The sequence below is a fragment of the Anastrepha ludens genome, chromosome 4 (assembly GCF_028408465.1).
Source record: "Anastrepha ludens isolate Willacy chromosome 4, idAnaLude1.1, whole genome shotgun sequence".
In the NCBI taxonomy this organism is placed as follows: Eukaryota; Metazoa; Arthropoda; class Insecta; order Diptera; family Tephritidae; genus Anastrepha; species Anastrepha ludens.
The window spans coordinates 31,744,893-31,764,047 of record NC_071500.1 but is presented as its reverse complement, the minus strand read 5'-3'; the positions used below and the strand labels follow the sequence as shown (position 1 = coordinate 31,764,047).

General features: G+C 40.0%; 2 protein-coding genes across 2 annotated transcripts in view; both read left to right on the top strand.

The window, feature by feature from the left end:
• Positions 1–19,155, top strand: part of LOC128861764 (uncharacterized) — a 192,088-nt gene that overhangs the window by 48,149 nt on the left and 124,784 nt on the right. The window contains exons 4-5 of the mRNA XM_054100147.1: positions 4,005–4,091; positions 12,516–12,636. Coding sequence (XP_053956122.1) covers positions 4,005–4,091; positions 12,516–12,636 — 208 coding nt within the window. The remainder of the gene's footprint in view (positions 1–4,004; positions 4,092–12,515; positions 12,637–19,155) is intronic.
• LOC128861493 (ubiquitin-60S ribosomal protein L40-like) lies at positions 9,633–10,054 on the top strand. The gene has a single exon (XM_054099662.1). It carries the CDS (start codon positions 9,671–9,673, stop codon positions 10,052–10,054), a length of 384 nt encoding a protein of 127 aa, XP_053955637.1. The 5' UTR covers positions 9,633–9,670.

Sequence of the window (19,155 nt, the reverse complement as noted above, 5' to 3'; positions counted from 1 at the left end):
AGTGGAAGAAAAATGGCCAAAGAACTGAAAATATCGGCGCATATTGCAAAATGAGCTCAAGATCAAGGCTTACAAGTTCCATAAAGCTCACGATCATTCACCGCAGTAAAACAAGTTCGGTGCGAAAGAGCAAAGGAGTTGTTGCGCTTGCACGAACGTGGCGAATTTCCTAACATTAAGTTTTCTGATGAAAAAAATTTCCCAATTGAGCAGTTCATAAACGCTCGAAACGATCCTGTTTACTTTACCGAACGCTCATACTAGAATTTGAGCCTACGTGTGGCCACTCGAAGCAATTTCCCATCGCAAGTAATGGTTTGGGCCGCAGTGACGCAAATCCGATGGACTATTCCACCTGGCCCATTTTGGAGAGCAAGGTGAGGACTAAAAAATATGCCAGTATGGATGCGCTGAAAAAAGCGATTATACGAGAATGGGGCAAACTACCACAAGATCTATTCGTGCAGCATGCAACTCATTTTTTGACCGTTTGAAGGCTATAGTCAAGGCAATAGGTGGTCATATTGAGCTAAAGGTAATACAGTCGAACTTCTCTACAGTGAACTTCCATATAATGAAGCTCTCCTTATAATGAACTGGTTTCGAAGACACTGCTTTTTCGTTCTACTTTCGGTGTATTTTTGTCTCCTGATAATGAATTTCTATATAGTGAAGTTTTCTATATAATGAACAAATTTTACAGCTGGAAATTCAAGCGTCCTAAGTTTTTGTCTCCATATAGTGGATTTTTTCAAAAGTTTTCTGTTGCAAAAAATTACAGTTAGATGTGGGCAAACTGTAATGAGGGGAATCCCAAAATTAAAACAGAAAGAGCTGAGCTATTACAGTTTTATTCAGTGATTGAAGTTAAAATGACGCATCGAAGCAGCATTTCGCTTGAAAAAAAGTTATTAATGATTAACAAAGTTAATGAAGGAAAGAAAAAAAAAAAAAGATATTGCCAATGAATTCGGAGTTCTTCCCAGCACTTTATCAAATATTTTAAAAAATAAGGAAGTGATTTTAAAAAATGCGGAGGATTTGGCAGTAAATACCAAACGCAAAAGACTTCGACCTTGTCATTTTGAGGATATTGACGAAGCAATGCTGAAATGGTTACTCGTTGCACGTGGTAAGAATCTCCCTTTATCTGGACCATTATTGAAGCAAAAGGCCAAAGATTTTGCGGAAGCACTAGGACACCACGAATTTGAGGCAAGTACAGGTTGGTTAGACAAGTTCAAAAGTCGGCATGGCGTTATTCAAAAGACATTATGTGGGGAAAGTGCTGACGCCAACATAGAAAACCATGATGAATGGGTAACGAACGTCTTACCGAAATTAATTGAAAATTACAACATTAACGACATTTTAATGCCGACGAGACTGCTTTGTTTTTCAAATGCTTGCCAACTAAAACACTGGCATTCAAAAATGAAAAATGCTTTGGTGGGAAGCAAAGCAAGGAGAGAATAACTGTCCTGGTGGGAAGCAATATGACTGGATCAGAAAAGCTAAAATTGCTGGTAATCGGAAAGGCCAAAAATCCGAGGTGCTTCAGGGGAATAAAATCTTTAGGTGTCGATTATGAGTTTAACAAAAAAGCATGGATTGTAAAACTCGACAAAAAATTTTGTGATCAAAACAGAAAGGTGTTGTTTTTTGTTGATAACTGCACTGCCCACCCTAAAGATGTAAGAGACAAGTTGAGAAACATTCATCTCGCTTATTTTCCTCCCAACATGCCTTCACAACATTACAGAAAACGAATTTTAACGAATATAGTGACTAAGTGGATGAGGGAAATTCTGTTGTGGCCATAGACTTGCTGCAAGCAGTTCGAAATCTTAGCAATGTATGGAATGTCTATGTTAAACCAGAAACAATTGCCAACTGTTTTAAAAAGGCTGGATTTTCAAAAGATGCTATGCAGATTCCATTTGAGCATTGGGATGAAGAGGACCTTCTTTCAATATCAGATTTGGCTGCTTTACAGTCTTCATTTAAAAAAGTAGCAAATATCGAAGCATCGTTTGATGACTACGAAAATGTTGATAATGGTGTGCAGACTTGGGACAACCCATCCGAAGAAGATATTCTCAACAGCATTTTTGAAAGTCGCGGAGTTCCAGCTGAACCTGGTAAGCATTTATCTTTTTATAGTCAAACAAAAATTTAATATGTAAATATTATTTCAGACAACGATGAACACGATTTGACCGTTGAAGAATTGGCAGAAACTGAGGAGGCATTACCTACGTTGATACAAGCTGCTTCATCCTTTAGCGTAATTAGAACCTTTGTGGAAATGAGGAGTGACGTGCCGATTAATGTTTTCAACTCTCTACATGATTTGGAAGCTTTTATTGAAAATGAAAAATGGAAGACTGTAATTCAAACCAAACTCACTGATTATTTTAAATAAAATTACATAAAAAATCAATGTTTCTTTATAATGAAGTTTCTATATAGTGAAGTGATTTTCAGGTCCCGTGCGAATTCACTATATGGAAGTTCGACTGTATATGTTAAAATTGTAATCATTTTTGACTAGCCCGATTTGCATTGTGGCTGCTAAAACAAGCAAAAAAAAAGAAAATCCCACTGTTACACAATGCATCAGTGGCGCCAGGAAGCGGGCAACCGCAATAATAGCGCAGACACACGAAATTTAGTCTTAAACCATCTGTGCGATCCTTCTGGTAGAAAAATGTGAAACACAGATGGCGCTCCAAGCAGTCAGAAGATGTTGTTCCTAAGCAACGACAGGGGGGCATTCCCACTATTTAGAACTGGTAGCGGCAGGCTAATCACCTACCCTGTCAGAAATCAAAATATATTAAAGAAACCAACGCAAGACTGAGTCTTGTCGAAGCCCTAGGCTTCCGAGAGGAGTGAACACTCGGGTGAAAAGGCCCATTGTATTCAAAGCTCTGGAAATTAAAAGGGTAGATAGTCAAGAAGTAAAGAAGAGAAGTAATAGAAAAAAGAGATAGGATAGAATTGACACAGGGACGGAGATAGGTCCTGTGAGAATTTTCCAGATTCTTTAGTAAAGCTGAAAATATCCTCCAGTTTAAGAGAACGAATAGTACTCGTTGTCATGATAGCGGAATCCAAAATGTGTAGCCTTGCTCTAGGAAGGGCGGGCCACTGATAGATAAAATGCTCAGTTCTATCCTCTAAGCGAGTCCTCAATGATTCCAATGGAGGTCTTATGCTTACCTCACGGGTTGTGTCCTGTAATAATACATACCATCAACCGAACGTCTTTCCTTCCAAGTTTTAGTGGAGAGTTTGATAGTTTTCTGTTTGGGCTTGTCACAAAACACTTTGCAGTTCTAGACTGATCGCTCTTTATGTAAATTGCAAACATAATCGCTGATCCAATTCATGATTCCTGTATAACTGATTCCGATTATTGGGACTGGTCCCTGTGGAGTAACCACTTATCTACAGTTGGCCAATTCCTCGGCAATTTCATTTCCAAGCGCATGTATATCGTCCCACCTCATTTTCCTACCGCCATAAATCTTATTGGGGCCAAAAAAAACCACGCCTCCTCTTTTTATATGTTGAGACGAAATTTCCGTGCCCCCATCTGATGTTACTGACCACAACTCTCGTTGCCTGTGAGTTTGTTTGAATACCAAAATTACAAGTGAGCCCAAATTAAATTTTACTAATAGGCGTCCGAACCGAATTTAACCTTTTCTTACTTGCTTTATTGTGAATTTTAAACTTTTTTGCATTTTTCTATAGCGTTTGCGGCACCTTAATGTGCAAAGCTATAATTCTGCACAATTTGTACCTTTCAGCTTGCCATTCATTTCGAAATATTCTCAATTATTTAACTGTTAGTGCATAAAAATATCAATACCACATAGTACAAGTACCACTTACATACATGCATATACACACACATGCATAAATACACACACACATACATACATTCACGGCAAAGCAAAATACCAACCAATCAAATTTTCTTATCTAAATTACAGATCAATTTGAGTGCGAAATTGTGCCACCTGCTTCGATCAATGAAATCCCTGAGAAGCTTTTAACCACATCGGGTATTTATCTGCCAGGTAAGTTTGATTTTCAAAACCATCCGGTCTAATAAATTAAACTACTTTATATGTTTTTTCGTCGATCAGTTGGACTCGACAGCTTTCCTGCTTCACTTATTTTGCATATTTCTCATTAGCGTCTTACATTTGTTTACGGCATTTTAAATATTCTGAATTGAACTTTCGCTATAAATTTGGCATCTAAATTGTTCCACTAAACTATTAAACTAAATTTGTTAGAAATTGGCTCGCTCATTCATGCGCTCGCTCGCACGCTCCTAACACTGACGCGAATTGATTTGTATTTCATTTTCTTTCACGTCAAGCCATCATAAGCACGCATGTTCGCGAATGTTGATGTGTATGTGTTTTTACCGGCCCAGCAGTTGATGAAGTTGATGCTGTTGCTGATAGCGATCGTGTGATGATCACGCGCTCCCATCACTTCCCATTACATTCCACCAAATATCCACGCATCCAATGTGGCCTTATCATAAATTTGACGGTTTGTGTGAAGTGGAAGTGAAATTCTTAAATATCAGCCTTTGCGCCTACGAATACCACCAGCGTATCCGTCACATTGACTGGCGTTTCATTTTCATTAGTGTCGTTCAATTTCGCACACTTGCAACACTTAATAAAATCAATTTAAAATTCAGTCGCCATGCGCGTCAACACGTTTCCCGCTGAAGACCTCACTGTGCTTAATTTAACTTTTCTTCAGCGCCTGTTTGCATCTGTGTGTGCTCATCCATCGGTTCACAGTAGTCGCTGTTGTTTCATATACATTTTAACACATTAACATTTAATTGACCACCCAACGTGTAAGAAATTGGATGTATGTAGAATGCACACAGGTGTGTCGTATGTACGTAGCATGCCGCATGTGGCATGTGATCTTAGTGATCTGTGTTAGTGTAACTGCATGTGTATGTGTATTTGTTATTGGTTGATTGCCCGTCTAGTTGTGGTTATGTGGCTAGGCAGTTAGGTGAATGCTGGGCGACTGGGTGAATGCTGTGATATCGTGCCGTCTGGCTACGGCAATTGTGTCAAGTTCATTTGCGGTATGAATGAAATAAATTTAATTGACATGCAAATTAGTTCGGCGATGCAAGTTTTAGCTACAGGTATTAAAACTTTTCACTTTTAATCAATAATGCTCAGACGTTATGAAAAGTGGCAGATTTAAACGGCATGAAAATGTAATTAAAGCGTAGGAAAGCAGGTCTTTGGGTCACTCTTGAAAAGAATAAACAGGCATCACAGCGTTAAGGCTATTGTATATATAATATATAATGTCAAAGAATACTTAAGACATGCCTCGCGTTTACGCTCATTTAAACTCATTCACGTTATCACCAAAAGGATGCGCTTGAGTCACAAAGAGTACCGCTGATAAGAAAATAATTCCCAACTTCACTAAGAAGACACTGCACATCTGAAAGGGAGCAATGTCAAGTATTTGATAGTACGGGGTTGACCATATTCGACGGACCCATGAGTTTTTTTTAAATCAAAGAAAAACACAATTTTTTTGATGTTGATGATAATAATCATTTTATTTGATTCAAGTAGATTTGTTGACATCACTTTTTGAATATGATATCTCTCAAATGGCCACCGTGAGCCTGTACGGTGTATTGTTCCCGTTTTGCAGCATTTTCCATAGTTTTAGCTAACATTTCTGCTGGAATATCGGCTATTTCCTCACGGATGTTGTTCTTGAGCTCTTCTATGGTCTTTGGCTTATTAATATAAACCTTTGATTTTAAATATCCCCACAAGATGAAGTCAGGTGGCGTTAAATCGGGCGAACGCGGTGGCCAGTCAAAATCGCCATTTTTCGACATCAAGCGACGAGGAAACAATTTTTTCAAAAACTCGATTGTGGTGCGAGCTGTGTGTGATTGAGCGCCGTCTTGTTGAAACCAGAACTGCCTCATACGCTTTCGTCGAATAATTGGCATCACAAAAGCGGTTGTTATATCCCGATAACGCTCCTGATTGACGGTAACAGCTTGACCATCTTCATTTTCGAAGAAAACGGCCCAATAATCGTTTTCGCACTAACGCCGCACCAAACAGTGACTTTTTCGTCGTAAAGAGGTACCTCTTGAATTTCGTGAGGATTTTCAGTGGCGTAATACGGCAATTTTCCTTGTTTACCGTCCCATTCAATAAGACATGAGCCTCATCGGACATGATGATTTTGTTCCAAAATTGCTAGTCATCTTTAGCCATTTCGATGACTCTTTGAGCCCATTCCAATCAACGAGGCTTGTCCGCAGCCAACAATCTTTGCGTCAATTGAATCTTATAGGGGAATAAATGCAAATCAATGCGGATAATTCGTTGTAAAGTGGTCCGAGCAATGCCCAACTGCTGAAAACGGCGATTTTGGGATGTCCTTGGTGACGTCTCAACACTGGCCCGTACAAACGCCTTGGTCGGTTTTGATTTGGCCTCTTTGGATTAGAAAGAGCACAACCAGTCGAAAATCTTTCGTACAAACGTTTAACGGTGTACTTAGAAGGCACACTTTTCACATTATTTAATTTTTAATACGCACGTTGAGTTTTCACAATTGACTTCTTTTGTTGAATGTAAATTTCAACAATTTGGGGGCGTGGCGTGCACTGTTCCATGGTAAAAATCTGCTTGGACTGACGCTTCCAACGCGGTATGTTAAGATACAGGGTTGCCAGATGGGTCCGTCGAATATGGGCAACCCTGTACATACATTTTATGTTGTTTTGAATACAAGGATTTCAATCATAAGGCCTCTGATTGTAAAAACAAAGAAATTTGCGCTAAGTGTCTGGAAAATCTTAGAACAAGCCAATGTCAAAAAGTGCTAAAAAAAGTGTATAAATTATGCCAGAGCAAATATAAAACTAAAGCTAGATCTGGAGGAGAATTATTTTATATGTACTTCATCAAAAGTTCCCCGCACACATCAACAATCTTACAGTGTGTTAGAAGAAAAGAACCGGTTTTTTCATGTAACTTCAAGATATATTTCGTTTTGCCTTTTGCTGCATAATAGTCCTACTCAAGGTCTACGACGCCAGTGCTAACTCAGGTTAGTGTCGTTCGAAACTTTCCCGTAAACGCAACCAAACAAAAATGAGTGAGAAATACGCGAAGCCTTTTGAGGCGGTGTTTTTATGCACCCATTCGAAAGGGCCAAAATTATCTTACGCCGTGGTGCAAAAGTGGAATCAGCGGTATAAGGTATTCTTTGTGACTACGCCAACCAGTTTCTCGTTCTCAGTTCTTGCTAAAAAGGGAATAGATGTGAGTAGCAACTTCATCGAACGACGACTGAAGGAGGCGAGCATATCCTACCGTCCCACATCATCAAAACCACTGCTCTCAGCAAACCACATTGGGAAACAAGAGAATGGCGTCACAGTATTGGACTGACCTTCCCAGTCCCCAGACGGCAACCGCATTGAAAATGTGCATCAAGTTCGCAAAATCTAGTCCGGTTTGTCGACGAGCTTCGCAGAAAAGCTAGTTCAAAGCCTAAAGAAGATGCCAGGCTATACTCGACAACGATGAAGACTAAACGGCTTATTGAGTAAATACGACTAGTAATTTTGTACATCCTTTTATGTAAAAAAAAAAATTAAATATATATCTTTTATACTTCATTAATAATCGCAGTTCCTTTTTTTTCTGACACGGACAGTAAATATGAAGAAGTAAATGTGCTGCTGGTGGCAAAATATAGATCCTCAAGCAGTTCTAAGAGTGAATTTTGTGGTTTCTTCCAAGATAATATTAAAATACTATTGTATACAGCTACTGATATCGTAGTCGCACAGGATTTTAATGTATATTAGAAGAAACGCGGTGTATATAAGCTATATTAAATGTTCAAAAAATATTTTAAATGATAATGGCCTAAGCCAAATAGTATCGATTATTCGAGAACATCCGCCAACTCTAAAACTTTGATTGACTGTGTATTACAAATATAACAAATTTGAAAGTAAAAATTAATACGTATAATAAAAAATCGGATGGCGAAATTATCGATATATATTAGAAATAAAAACTCATCATCCAAACCAGCTGAGCACAAAAACTGAAGTTCCATATCTCAGGTGCAACAAAGATACGTTTGCACTCCAACTTAAGGAAGAAATGGCGCATTCAGTTGGATCAAAAGACATGCATACTCATGTGTGTGCAAAAATAATATCATAGATCAGACGCTGAAAACCGTAATCTCTAAAGACGTACATAAAAAATTACACAAGAAAGTAATCAAATAATTGGTTTAATAAAGAATTGGTTTAATAAAGAACTGTACTTTGCCTTGTCAATACAATGCTTGGGTGTTAAGTGGTGTTAAGTGGGCATAAAAACATTCCTAGGCCCGAAAAAGATAGTCAGTGACCAAATTGTGGGAAAGAGCTAGGGCACAGCTGTATTCTTATCTACATATACTAGACAGTGGCATGCAACTTGCCCTCATTTCGTTGGACAACCCTCTAACTTCTTCGTAACTAGTTTGGCATTACAAGCCACTGCTCACCCATGTTGATTCAACTTGCTCTACATAAGTACTATAGGTTTCTGGATACAAAAGTGTTTTAAAATGAAAACTCTTAAAACATAGATTCGGGCTAGATTTTCTAGGCTTACGAAAACAGTGATAACGCCAGGTATTGTTTGCTGATTAGCTATAAGAACAAAAGATTTAATAAAGTAACACAACTTTCCATTCCATGCTCACTACGAGCTTCGGGGAATCTTAATTTGTAGTTGATATAGAATTCTTGATGTAGTAAATGCATCCGCGCTTAGGTGGCACAAGTAGCCCACGAGTTGAGTGATGATGTATGGTAGATCTATCACTTTACAAAGAAGCATAGATTTCCTAAAATCTCCCCGCTAGCTTTTTAGGGTGTGGAGATTCCTTTGAGGGAGAATGTCGAATACTTAGGACTCATAGATAGGTTGGTGAAATGGTTGAAGTGCCGGTCTAGGACTCCCCAAGAGGAACTAGAGCGCCGTTTTGATACCATTATGAGACCGCCGTAGCCGAATGGGTTGGTGCGTGATTTCCATTCGGAATTCACAGAGAGAACGTTGGTTCGAATCTCGGTGAAAATACCAAAATTAAGAGAAACATTTTTCTAATAGCGATCGCCCCTCGGCAGGCAATGGCAAACCTTCGAGAGTATCTCTGCTCCTCATAAAAAATATCTGCCGTTCGGAGTCGGCTTGAAAATGTAGGTTCCTCCATTTGTGGAACAACATCAAGACGCACACCACAAATAAGAGGAGGAGCTCGGCCATAAAGGGTGTATGCGCCAATTATATATATATGAGACCTTCAACATATCTACAGCCAGCGAGAGCACACTGCCCCAGACGAAGAAAGGATCACCCAGTGTCTTAATGGTCTAGCTGCGAAACCCGGACATTTACAGAGAAAGTGCTCAACAGTCTCCGTAGGACTCATGTTAGATAGGAAACTCAAGTGGAGTAAAGTATAGAAGGCCAATATTGCATTATATACTTGCATAAAAGCGCTTTTTCTAAAATTTCTCTGCACGTTAATAGAGGAAGGCGACAAAATGCAGATTTTTGTCAAAACACTCACTGGTAAGACCATTACTTTGGAGGTCGAACTCTCTGACATCATCGAAAATGTTAAGGCTAAGATCCAAGATAAAGAGGGTATCCCACCAGATCAACAACATTTGATCTTCGCTGGCAAGCAATTGGAGGATGGTCACATTTTGTCCGACTACAACATCCAGAAGAAGTCAACCCTTCAATTGGTGTTGCGTCTACGTGGTGGTATCATTGAACCTTCATTGCGTATCTTGGCGCAAAAATACAATTCCGATAAGATGATCTGCCGCAAGTGCTACGCTCGTCTGCCTCCACGTGCGACCAATTGCCGCAAGAAGAAGTGTGGGCACAACAACTTGCGTCCCAAGAAGAAGTTGAAGTAGATTACTGGAATCTGGATATGTGGTATGGTATTAAATGAGGACTAATACCTCGTACCTGGTAGCCATCTGCTCTAAAGACGAGTTACGCTAAAATCATTAGTGAAGTACAAATAACAGCTTTTTGCTTCTGCATCTTTGGTGCTTTGAGGTCTACCCCAAGCAAAGTACTGGAAATGCTAATCAACTTGCCTGCACTAAATCTTGCAGGGAAACACGTGGCCGCCGCCTCGGCGCTTATACTTAAAAGTATGGCGCAATAGAATAGCCACAAACAAGAAATAAACTATTCTATTCCTATACTAACCTTCAACAGACTCTTCAAGACGAGCATACCGTCAAGACGAGAGGGACAGGCCCCAAGACCACAGAGAACGGAAACTAAATTTCTATACAGATGACTCCAAGCTTCGTGTTTTCGAAGAAATTAGGACTGAAAATATCCGTTCGATTACCTGACTACTGAGGCTTTTATCGAGCAGAAGTTCTAGCTGTAAAAGAAGTGGCTACATATCTAAATACGCATGGCGTAGCAAAAATTACTGCAAATTTATTCTTCGAAAGCCAGGCGGCTATTAAATCAATGAATGTGGCAATACTAAGATCAAAGGTTGCACAGGAATGTCGGGCAGCCCTTAATGATATTAGTGCCGTATTCAAGATCAGCCCTATTTGGGACCCGGGGCACAGAGAGATATTGAGGGAAATTGTAAAGCCGATGAGCTAGCCAGGAAAGATACTAGTGAAGATGATAAAAGTACTATTGGGATACCTATGGCCACGAGAAAATTACTAATTAAGAATAACATTATCCTTTATCTTTATCCATAATCAAGAGACCAATAGGACACGGAGAGATGAAAGCTATGGACACATGCGTAACAGCTTGGTTACTATAGTCTCAAATAAGTATGGTAAAAACAGAGTCAAAGGAACTGCTTAGCTTTTCAAAGAAGGATATCTCCAAGGTCGTGGCTTGTATAACTGGGCATTGGCTATTTGGTCAAATGCCTGCAATTTTGGTTTCGGAGATTCCGTTCAGGCCCTTTTAATGTGAAAGGAAATGTTGATAATGTCGGAAATGTCGATAAAATCACAGAAATAAGCGAAGTTGACCGCCATATTAGTAGTCGCAGCTTAGCCCAGGAGCTAAGGATCGACCATAAAACAGTTTCAAACTATTTATGTAAAGATTTTAAGCACAAATAAAAACTGTAGGTGCCCCCATTTGTGGAACAACATCAAGGCGCACACCACAAATGGAGAAGGAGCTCGGCCAAACACCCAGAATGGGTGTACGCGCCAATTATTTATAAAGGGTGGTTAAGTTTCAAGGGCCGATGTTGCTTTTGAATAAAATACAATTTTTTAGAAAATTATTGTCATTTCTCTTTATTATGATAATATTGGTATGGCTCAATTACGTATAGAAGAAAATATTGGCAAAATAGCGGCTGCGGCCTCGGCGGCGCACCTCCATCCGATGGTCCACATTTTCGATGACGCTGAGGCATAGTTGAGGTTCTATGCCGTTAATGTGTCGAATTATCTCATCCTTTAGCTCTTCAATTGTTGATGGCTTATCGACGTACATATTTTCTTTCAAATAACTCCAAAGAAAGAAGTCCAACGGTGTCAAATCACATGATCTTGGCGGCCAATTGACATCGCCGCGACGTGAGATTATTCGGCCATCAAATTTTTCGCGCAAAAGAGCCATTGTTTCGTTAGCTCTGTGACAAGTGGCACCGTCCTGTTGAAACCACATATCGCCCACACCCATATCTTCCAATTAGGGCCATAAAAAGTTCGTTATCATCTCACGATAGCGAACACTATTCACAGTAACTGCCTGACCGGCCTCATTTTGGAAAAAATACGGCCCAATGATGCCGCCGGCCTATAAACCGTACCAAACAGTCACTCTTTGTGGGTGCATTGGTTTTTCGGCAATCACTCTTGGATTATCATTCGCCCAAATGCGGCAATTCTGCTTATTGACGAATCCACTGAGGTGAAAATGTGCCTCATCACTGAAGATGATTTTCTTCGAAAATTTGCCATTGCCATTTCCTGCCACTATGCCCGATTGGGTATCTTTCCATGGATGAAATTGAATTAGTCTGAAATTGAAAAATGTCAAATGAAATGCAGAAAAAACTTGACGCTTAGGTGTGATTTATATTCAATATCGGCCCTTGAAATTTAACCACCCTTTATATATTATAATTGACGGACACTTACAAAAATTATAACATCTGCCGATAGGATGATTCATTTTGATTAATTTTTATTTGTATTATCGCTTTTCCTGCATTAGGATTTTGGGTTTTATTTTTTTTAATTGAAATCTATATTTCCCACGACCTCTGTTACCCAATTAAACGCTTTGTATTTTGTGTAAAAAGCGAAAAATAAATGTCTATAATTTTTTTATTTTATTAATTTTGGTTTTCTATTTTAGGTACCAGTGATCTTAAAGGCCAACCGATTGTCACTGTCGATGCGGAATGTGTGCTTGCAGCCGGCCTGAATTGTTACGAAATTGCAACGGTGCTGCTCTACTACAGCACGATACCTGAAGGGTGAGTACTAAACTAAATGCCTACACCCACACCCATATTTTTTGTAACATTATATTGTGTCGAAATAATTTTTCGCTATTAACTAACACACTTGCAAAGGGCGCTGCTACATACGAGTACTCACCCGGGTGCGCTGCAAAAAAATGTCAACTCAAAGTTGTAGGAAAATTGATGGCAAGAAAATCGATTGCAATTAACTTGAAATAAAATTCCCATTAAATGGGAAGTAAATTTTTCGCAATTCCGTGGGCATTACAATGTGCAGCGAATCATAAAAAAAAAACCAAAAAACAAAAAAAAAAAAATTAAATGCACAACAAAGTGAGCAAAGGCGTAGCAATGCTTAAGTAAGGTGAGGTGATATGTTGCCTGCCAAAAACTGCGCATGCGCACGCAAAATTCATGTTCACAACTGACTGGCGCCAATAATTTTGTTGATTGTCGAGCTTTAACAAAAAACAAAAACGAAAATACGAATCGAATCAAAAGCAGCAATTTGAGGAAAGAAACTCTTAGCACTACATAAAGTGCAAAATTATTTGCTACCGCAGTTAGCAATTACGATTTCGACGAAATGCGCGACAAGGAAGTCAAAGAAACGCATTTAACTAACTGCAAATCAGTGTTGCATGCCACTAGCAGTGGTTCTTTGGCTTGTTTTTTTATATGTATGTGGCTGTGTGTGTGAGTGTTCAAGTACAACTCAAATGGCCGCTTGCTGCGAAAATTTGTGCGCCTTTGGGAAAAATTCAAATCAAATGAAATCAACTCGCTTTCAAGCGCAGATCGCTGATTGGATACGCACGCCACATTGCACGCTGCTGCCGTCACAAAGTAGGTACTAATACAAGTACTCGTACTGCATCTGTACACACCAAAATATCCCAACATACCTAGCATTAATGCCTCAAAGTAGTGCTGCGCAATTACAACGTGGCATAGTTTGATGTACAATAGCTTTCTTTCCGCTTATCAGCAGTGCCACATCGGCTTTGCGTTACCGTTCGCATTCGCATTCGAATTTTCGCCCAGCCACACTCACGCGGCCGGGCCCAGCATTCGACAATTCGATCGGTTTGTGCGGTTGGACTGTTTGTAATTTCACACTCGAGTCTGCGTATTTAGTGTTGCAGTGAAATTTACAATGCGATTGCTTAGTTTGTTTGTTGTGCGCTTGCAACTCAGTACTGCCACGATGTAGGCTAGTTTGTGTGTTGTTTACTTAATGTGTGTGGCAAAGTTAATTTTATGACTGCATTTTTTGACGTCAACAACGTCGTGTTATTGACAACGATCGCTATGGCACTGATGACGGTCACACGCTTCAACAAAGCGACGCACCATTGGCGACTGTTTAAATATTGACGCGCATGCGTTTGCGCAAATACGAATCTCATTTAGTTATTTGCATAACTGTACTTATGTAGCTCTTTGCAAAAACATTTTGGTAGGTGCCTAGGTATGAACGTGGTTGTAGGTAGTTGGAGGAGGAGGAGGACGTGCAGTTAAGTCTACGGTTAGAACCGTAGGTGCTGGAACTTTAGCCAACTTACTGACATGCGTTTATTTGCTCAGTGCTACTGTCCGCCCGAGGCCGCATACTATGAAACGCATGGCACACCCATTCGAATCGTATACACCGTATACGTACAATCGTATACAGTGTTTTCGAACTCAAAGCAGCAAAGAAAATTCGAAAATTCAGAAATGTCAGATTGCCTCCGAAAGGCAAATGGTTTTTGGTCAGAAGATTTTTGATGACAGCAGTGAAATGAAAGAAAAAACTGTTTCTATCGTTCGGACTAGAAATTCGAACCCGAAATGGTAGTCAAGCACCAAATCAATCGCTTACGACGGCGCTTAAATATATATATATATACAAGGTGGCGCAAAAGTAACCTTGCGATATTTTTTGGCTGTAATTAAAAAAAAAATGAAAAACTTTGATTCTTCTTGTGGATTATTTTTATTTGGCCTTTTAATTTTTTTTACATCAAGTCGAGAATATGATCACATGTAAATGGCCGCCGCCACAGTTGATTGCCATTTGAGCCCTTTTTATGGCATTTTCCATCACTTCCGGCGATAGGTCCTCACATTCTTGACGGATATTGTCTTTAAGAGCTGCAAGAGTCTGAGGCTTGTTGACATAAACCCGCGACTTCAAAAAGCCCCACAAAAAGAAGTCTGCAGCGGTCAAATCAGGCGATCTTGCTGGCCAGTGCAAATCGCCAAAACGGGAGATTAGGCGCCCGGGAAATGCATCCTTCAGCATATCGGTTGTGGCACGTGCAGTGTGTGCCGTTGCACCGTCCTGTTGGAACCACATGTTTTCCAATCCCAATTCATCAAGTTGCGGCAAAAAGAACTCGTTGATCATTGCTCTGTAGCGCTCACCATTCACAGTAACCGTTTGGCCCGCGACGTCTTCGAAGAAAAAAGGTCCGATGACTCCTCCAGCGAAAACAGCACACCATACAGTGACTTTGAGCGGGTGTAATGGCTCTTCGTGGGGTTACACGCGGATTTTCAGTGCCCTAGAAGCGTAAATTTTACTTATTTACGTACCCGCTAAGATGGAAATGGGCCTCATCACTCATGATTATCTTTGATGAAAAATCATCTTCCTCTTGATGGTGATTAAGGATGGCTTGAGCATATGTTAGACGCGATTGGCGGTCAGCAGCTAACAGCTGATGCACCGTCTGGACTTTGTACGGAAACATCTTCAAATCTTGTACCAAAATTCGCTGTAAAGACCGTCGACTGATACCCATTTGCGTGGCAATATTCTCAGCAGGACGGCTACTCCGGGGTCTGCCACGCCTGGCAGCATCTCGTGTTGTGCCACTCTCTTCGAGGCGAGCGGCTAAACGTCGCAGTGTTTCAACATACCAAATGTATAGCATTTTCTGATAGGAGGATTACTTTAGCGCCACCTGTTATATATAATTGACCCTGACGCCCTTTTTGGGTGTTTGGCCGAGCTTCTCCTCCTCCTATTTGTGGCGTGCGTTTTGATGTTGTTCCACTAATGGAGGGGCCTACAGTTTTAAACCGACTCCGACCGACAGATATTTTTTATGAGGAGCTTTTCCATGGTAGAAATACCCTCGATAGTTTTCAGCGAATTTAGAAGTCGATGAATTCACCTTGGTAAAGATCTTCACACTGTTTGATTTTATTAGAAAGTGAAGTATAAGTCAAACCTTTAATAGCATTAGAATTTTGTATGATCTTTTTCCTTGACCTTTCTGTAAATCAAAACCATTATTTGGCGATATCTTAAAACATGAAAGAAACAAGACGGTAAACATAGTTCCTAGTGTGAAAATTCAATAGCGGGGAGTCCTCAGAACGTTCTGAGCCGCCCGTCTATTGTAGTGGGGCCAAAGGATTTTTGAGGTAGCACATGAAGAAGCGGAGCTCCATCTTTTCTGCATTTTCCTGAGACATATGAAGGGCAATTCACGTTTAACAACAGTTAAAGAGATGCTAATGTTTGGTTAGGGGACTTCCGAGATCAATTCAGTCGACCCGTTCTTGGCAAGCTTATCAGAAATTTTATTTCCCTCTATGTTCCTATATCGTGGAACTCCGATCCGAGAGATCCTCACAGAAGTTGACCAGTTTGATCTGCACTATGGCGTCGTCAGAGCCTTGATTGCGACTTGACTATTAGAAAAAAATTGAATATCTACATCGCTCCCGCGTTCTCTAAGCATTCTGTGTGCCTGTAGGATCGTAAAGACTTCAGCATTTTTCGGCAGTTTTAAGGAATTAAATAGCTTGGCTGATTTAGAGAAAACCACTGATCCGGCTCCCGATTTCATCTTGGAGCCGTCAGTGAAGGCAGAGGTACTTATCTGCCCCTCATTTCAATTCCGCCTACTTGGAGAGATTGCTCTGGCACGACCCTCAAACTCCAGTTTGCGGATAGAGAAATCTGTACGAAGTTCAGGGAAATACGGTGTTAACTGACCAAAAATGCTACTATGTCCCTTGAGAGATTGCCTCCAGAGCCCTACCTCCTTCAACCTGATTGCTTTCAGCAGCGATGGAAATAGCGTAAAAGTAGTTCTGCCTTTCATAAAAACATTCAGCTCGCTCATTCAAATGTAATATAAATCTGTTGGTCAACCCCTTAGCAGCAAAGTAAGATATTTTAGAAACGCGGCCTACAGCCCCAAAGTTCTGCATGAGCTAAACTATTTCTAGTAAAATTTTACCGTTAATACTATAGCCCCACTGTGCCACAAACTCACTACGCATGTGTGCCATTTTCCAACCTCCTACTACGCCCGCAAACACATACACACGCACACATATGTGGATGTCACTTCAATTTTCAAGTGTTGACAAGGAGTTGCCAATTGTTATTTGCATGTGCTTGCAATGTAGCAGAAGCCAATAGACACGACACTACTGTTTGTTGGCAAATAGTGAAGATTAAGTGGAGTCCACTGTAGGGGTACCAAGGCAAATAAAACCATACTCAAGTGTGACTAACTAATTGCAACTGGCCTCGATGTCGCACATTAGAAATCCACACAGCAACAATATTGTAATCGAGCATTCTTAGAAATCGTTAAATAAATTCAAACAAAGTAATTTTTCGTTGACCCTCACAAGCCGCAACTAATAAATCACCAACAAACAAAAAATTAAGAAAGAAATTAAAAATTCAGAAATAAAAACCTTCTGGGTAGTAAAAATTCAATTTGTCGTGAGAAAATCTCGAAAATGTAGAACTACCCCCCAGGACACACATGAAGCGTCCGTGTCAGCTACGGCAACATCAGCAACAGCTTAGAAATTTATGCGACCGCTTGCCTGCCACACTGGCACAGTTTCACTGGCCAAGTGGATGGCGGATGCAGGTCAGCCAGTCAGCTTTTTCCTAGAAAGCTAAACAGCTGCGCTGCTAACACTACTTTTTTCCACAAACAACACTTCAGGTTCTTGACAATCAATTCTCGTACAAATTGTATACAAAAAAAGGGAGCACACCCAAAGCAGAATCATTTGAGACCGTCATCATTCATAGCGTGAACTGCCCTATGCCACAGATACTTGGCAGAGCTGTGTGCATATGCTTGTACGTATATCAGCACAGCAAATACATATGTACGTACCTGCAAAAAACGTAAAATTAACGTGTCACGAAACTGTCAAAAAACAGCTCTTTCTTATTCAGATTTAAGGCAGACACTCACCAGCGGCAGCAACACAACCTGGGACAACGTGTCCGCCTGCTGCCTGTCCGTTTGCCTGTCTGTCTGACTGACTGTCCAACCGCATTTAAATTGAGTTCGAAAGAACAAAGTCAAAAGCCGCCATCGCTAAAACCGACAACACCAAGTCACTTTTAGTACGAGCGAATGCCCAACGGCTGACTCCTTATGACTGAATGGCGTGCCTGACTTAGAATGAACCACCACCATTCATGCTCTACGAGTATACATACATGTGCACGTACATGCACTGGATCTTATTGTTAACTAATACGAGTGTATGTGTGTGCAAAGTGAAATAAAAAAATTCCCTATAATTTTAATAACTGATTGCTGATCCTGTCGTTCAAGTTGAAATGGCCCTAAGTGAAATTCGAAAGAAACGGCAGTATGAAAAAATTGCAGGCCCAGCCAACTGTAGAACTTTTGAGCGATAACATTGAAAAGGTGAAAAATAGGTGAAAAATAAGTGAAATAAAAATGAGGCATATCATGGCAGTTCTCTTTCGGTCTCACTGACTTTTTATTCTAATTCTATATCTCACCGTATATGCACAGCCGTACAAGCACATGCGCCTTTCAGAATTGAATGGCAGAATTTGTAGTTTGCAGTGTTCAATAATAAAGTTTTTTTGTCCGCATGCACTCAACAAAAAACTACTTAGAAACGTAAATTTCATGTTTTAAGTCTTCTGGAGTTATACTCGATTCATTAAGAAAATTTGGCTTATCATTTAACTTCTTTCGCAATTTTTTTACAGTAAAATATTTTACATATGAAAAAATATTTTTTAGAATTTAATTCAATATAATTCGGTTTTGATGAAAATTAAATAAAAAAATGCATAATTTTCTAACTGTTTAGTACTACGATTCACTATTTCTTATTCGACTCTGCAATCGTACGTTGATTTTGTGCCACAAACCAGAAACGACCGCTTATTGTTTCTCTCCCCTTGCTGTGAAGTTGTGCCAGTTACTCATTATTATTATGAGGAAATTTAGCACTGCGACCTGAATGATCCATTGTACCCAGTTAGTGGAGTCAAAGTATTTCTCTGAGCCAAACTTCCTCAATAAATTTTGGAGTGTGTCCTATTTTATTGAGTTTTATTTCCTCCTTTGGTAAAATATATTTACCCATGTGTTTGTGACACTTATGCACCAGTAGGTACTAGGCACGATGTCAGCACAAGTTTGGGCGTTTCATTTTCCTCCCTCGATGCAAAATCCATTGTGAAGGGTGGTCAGATTGCAAGTACTTTTCCCAATAGAGTCTTTTTGA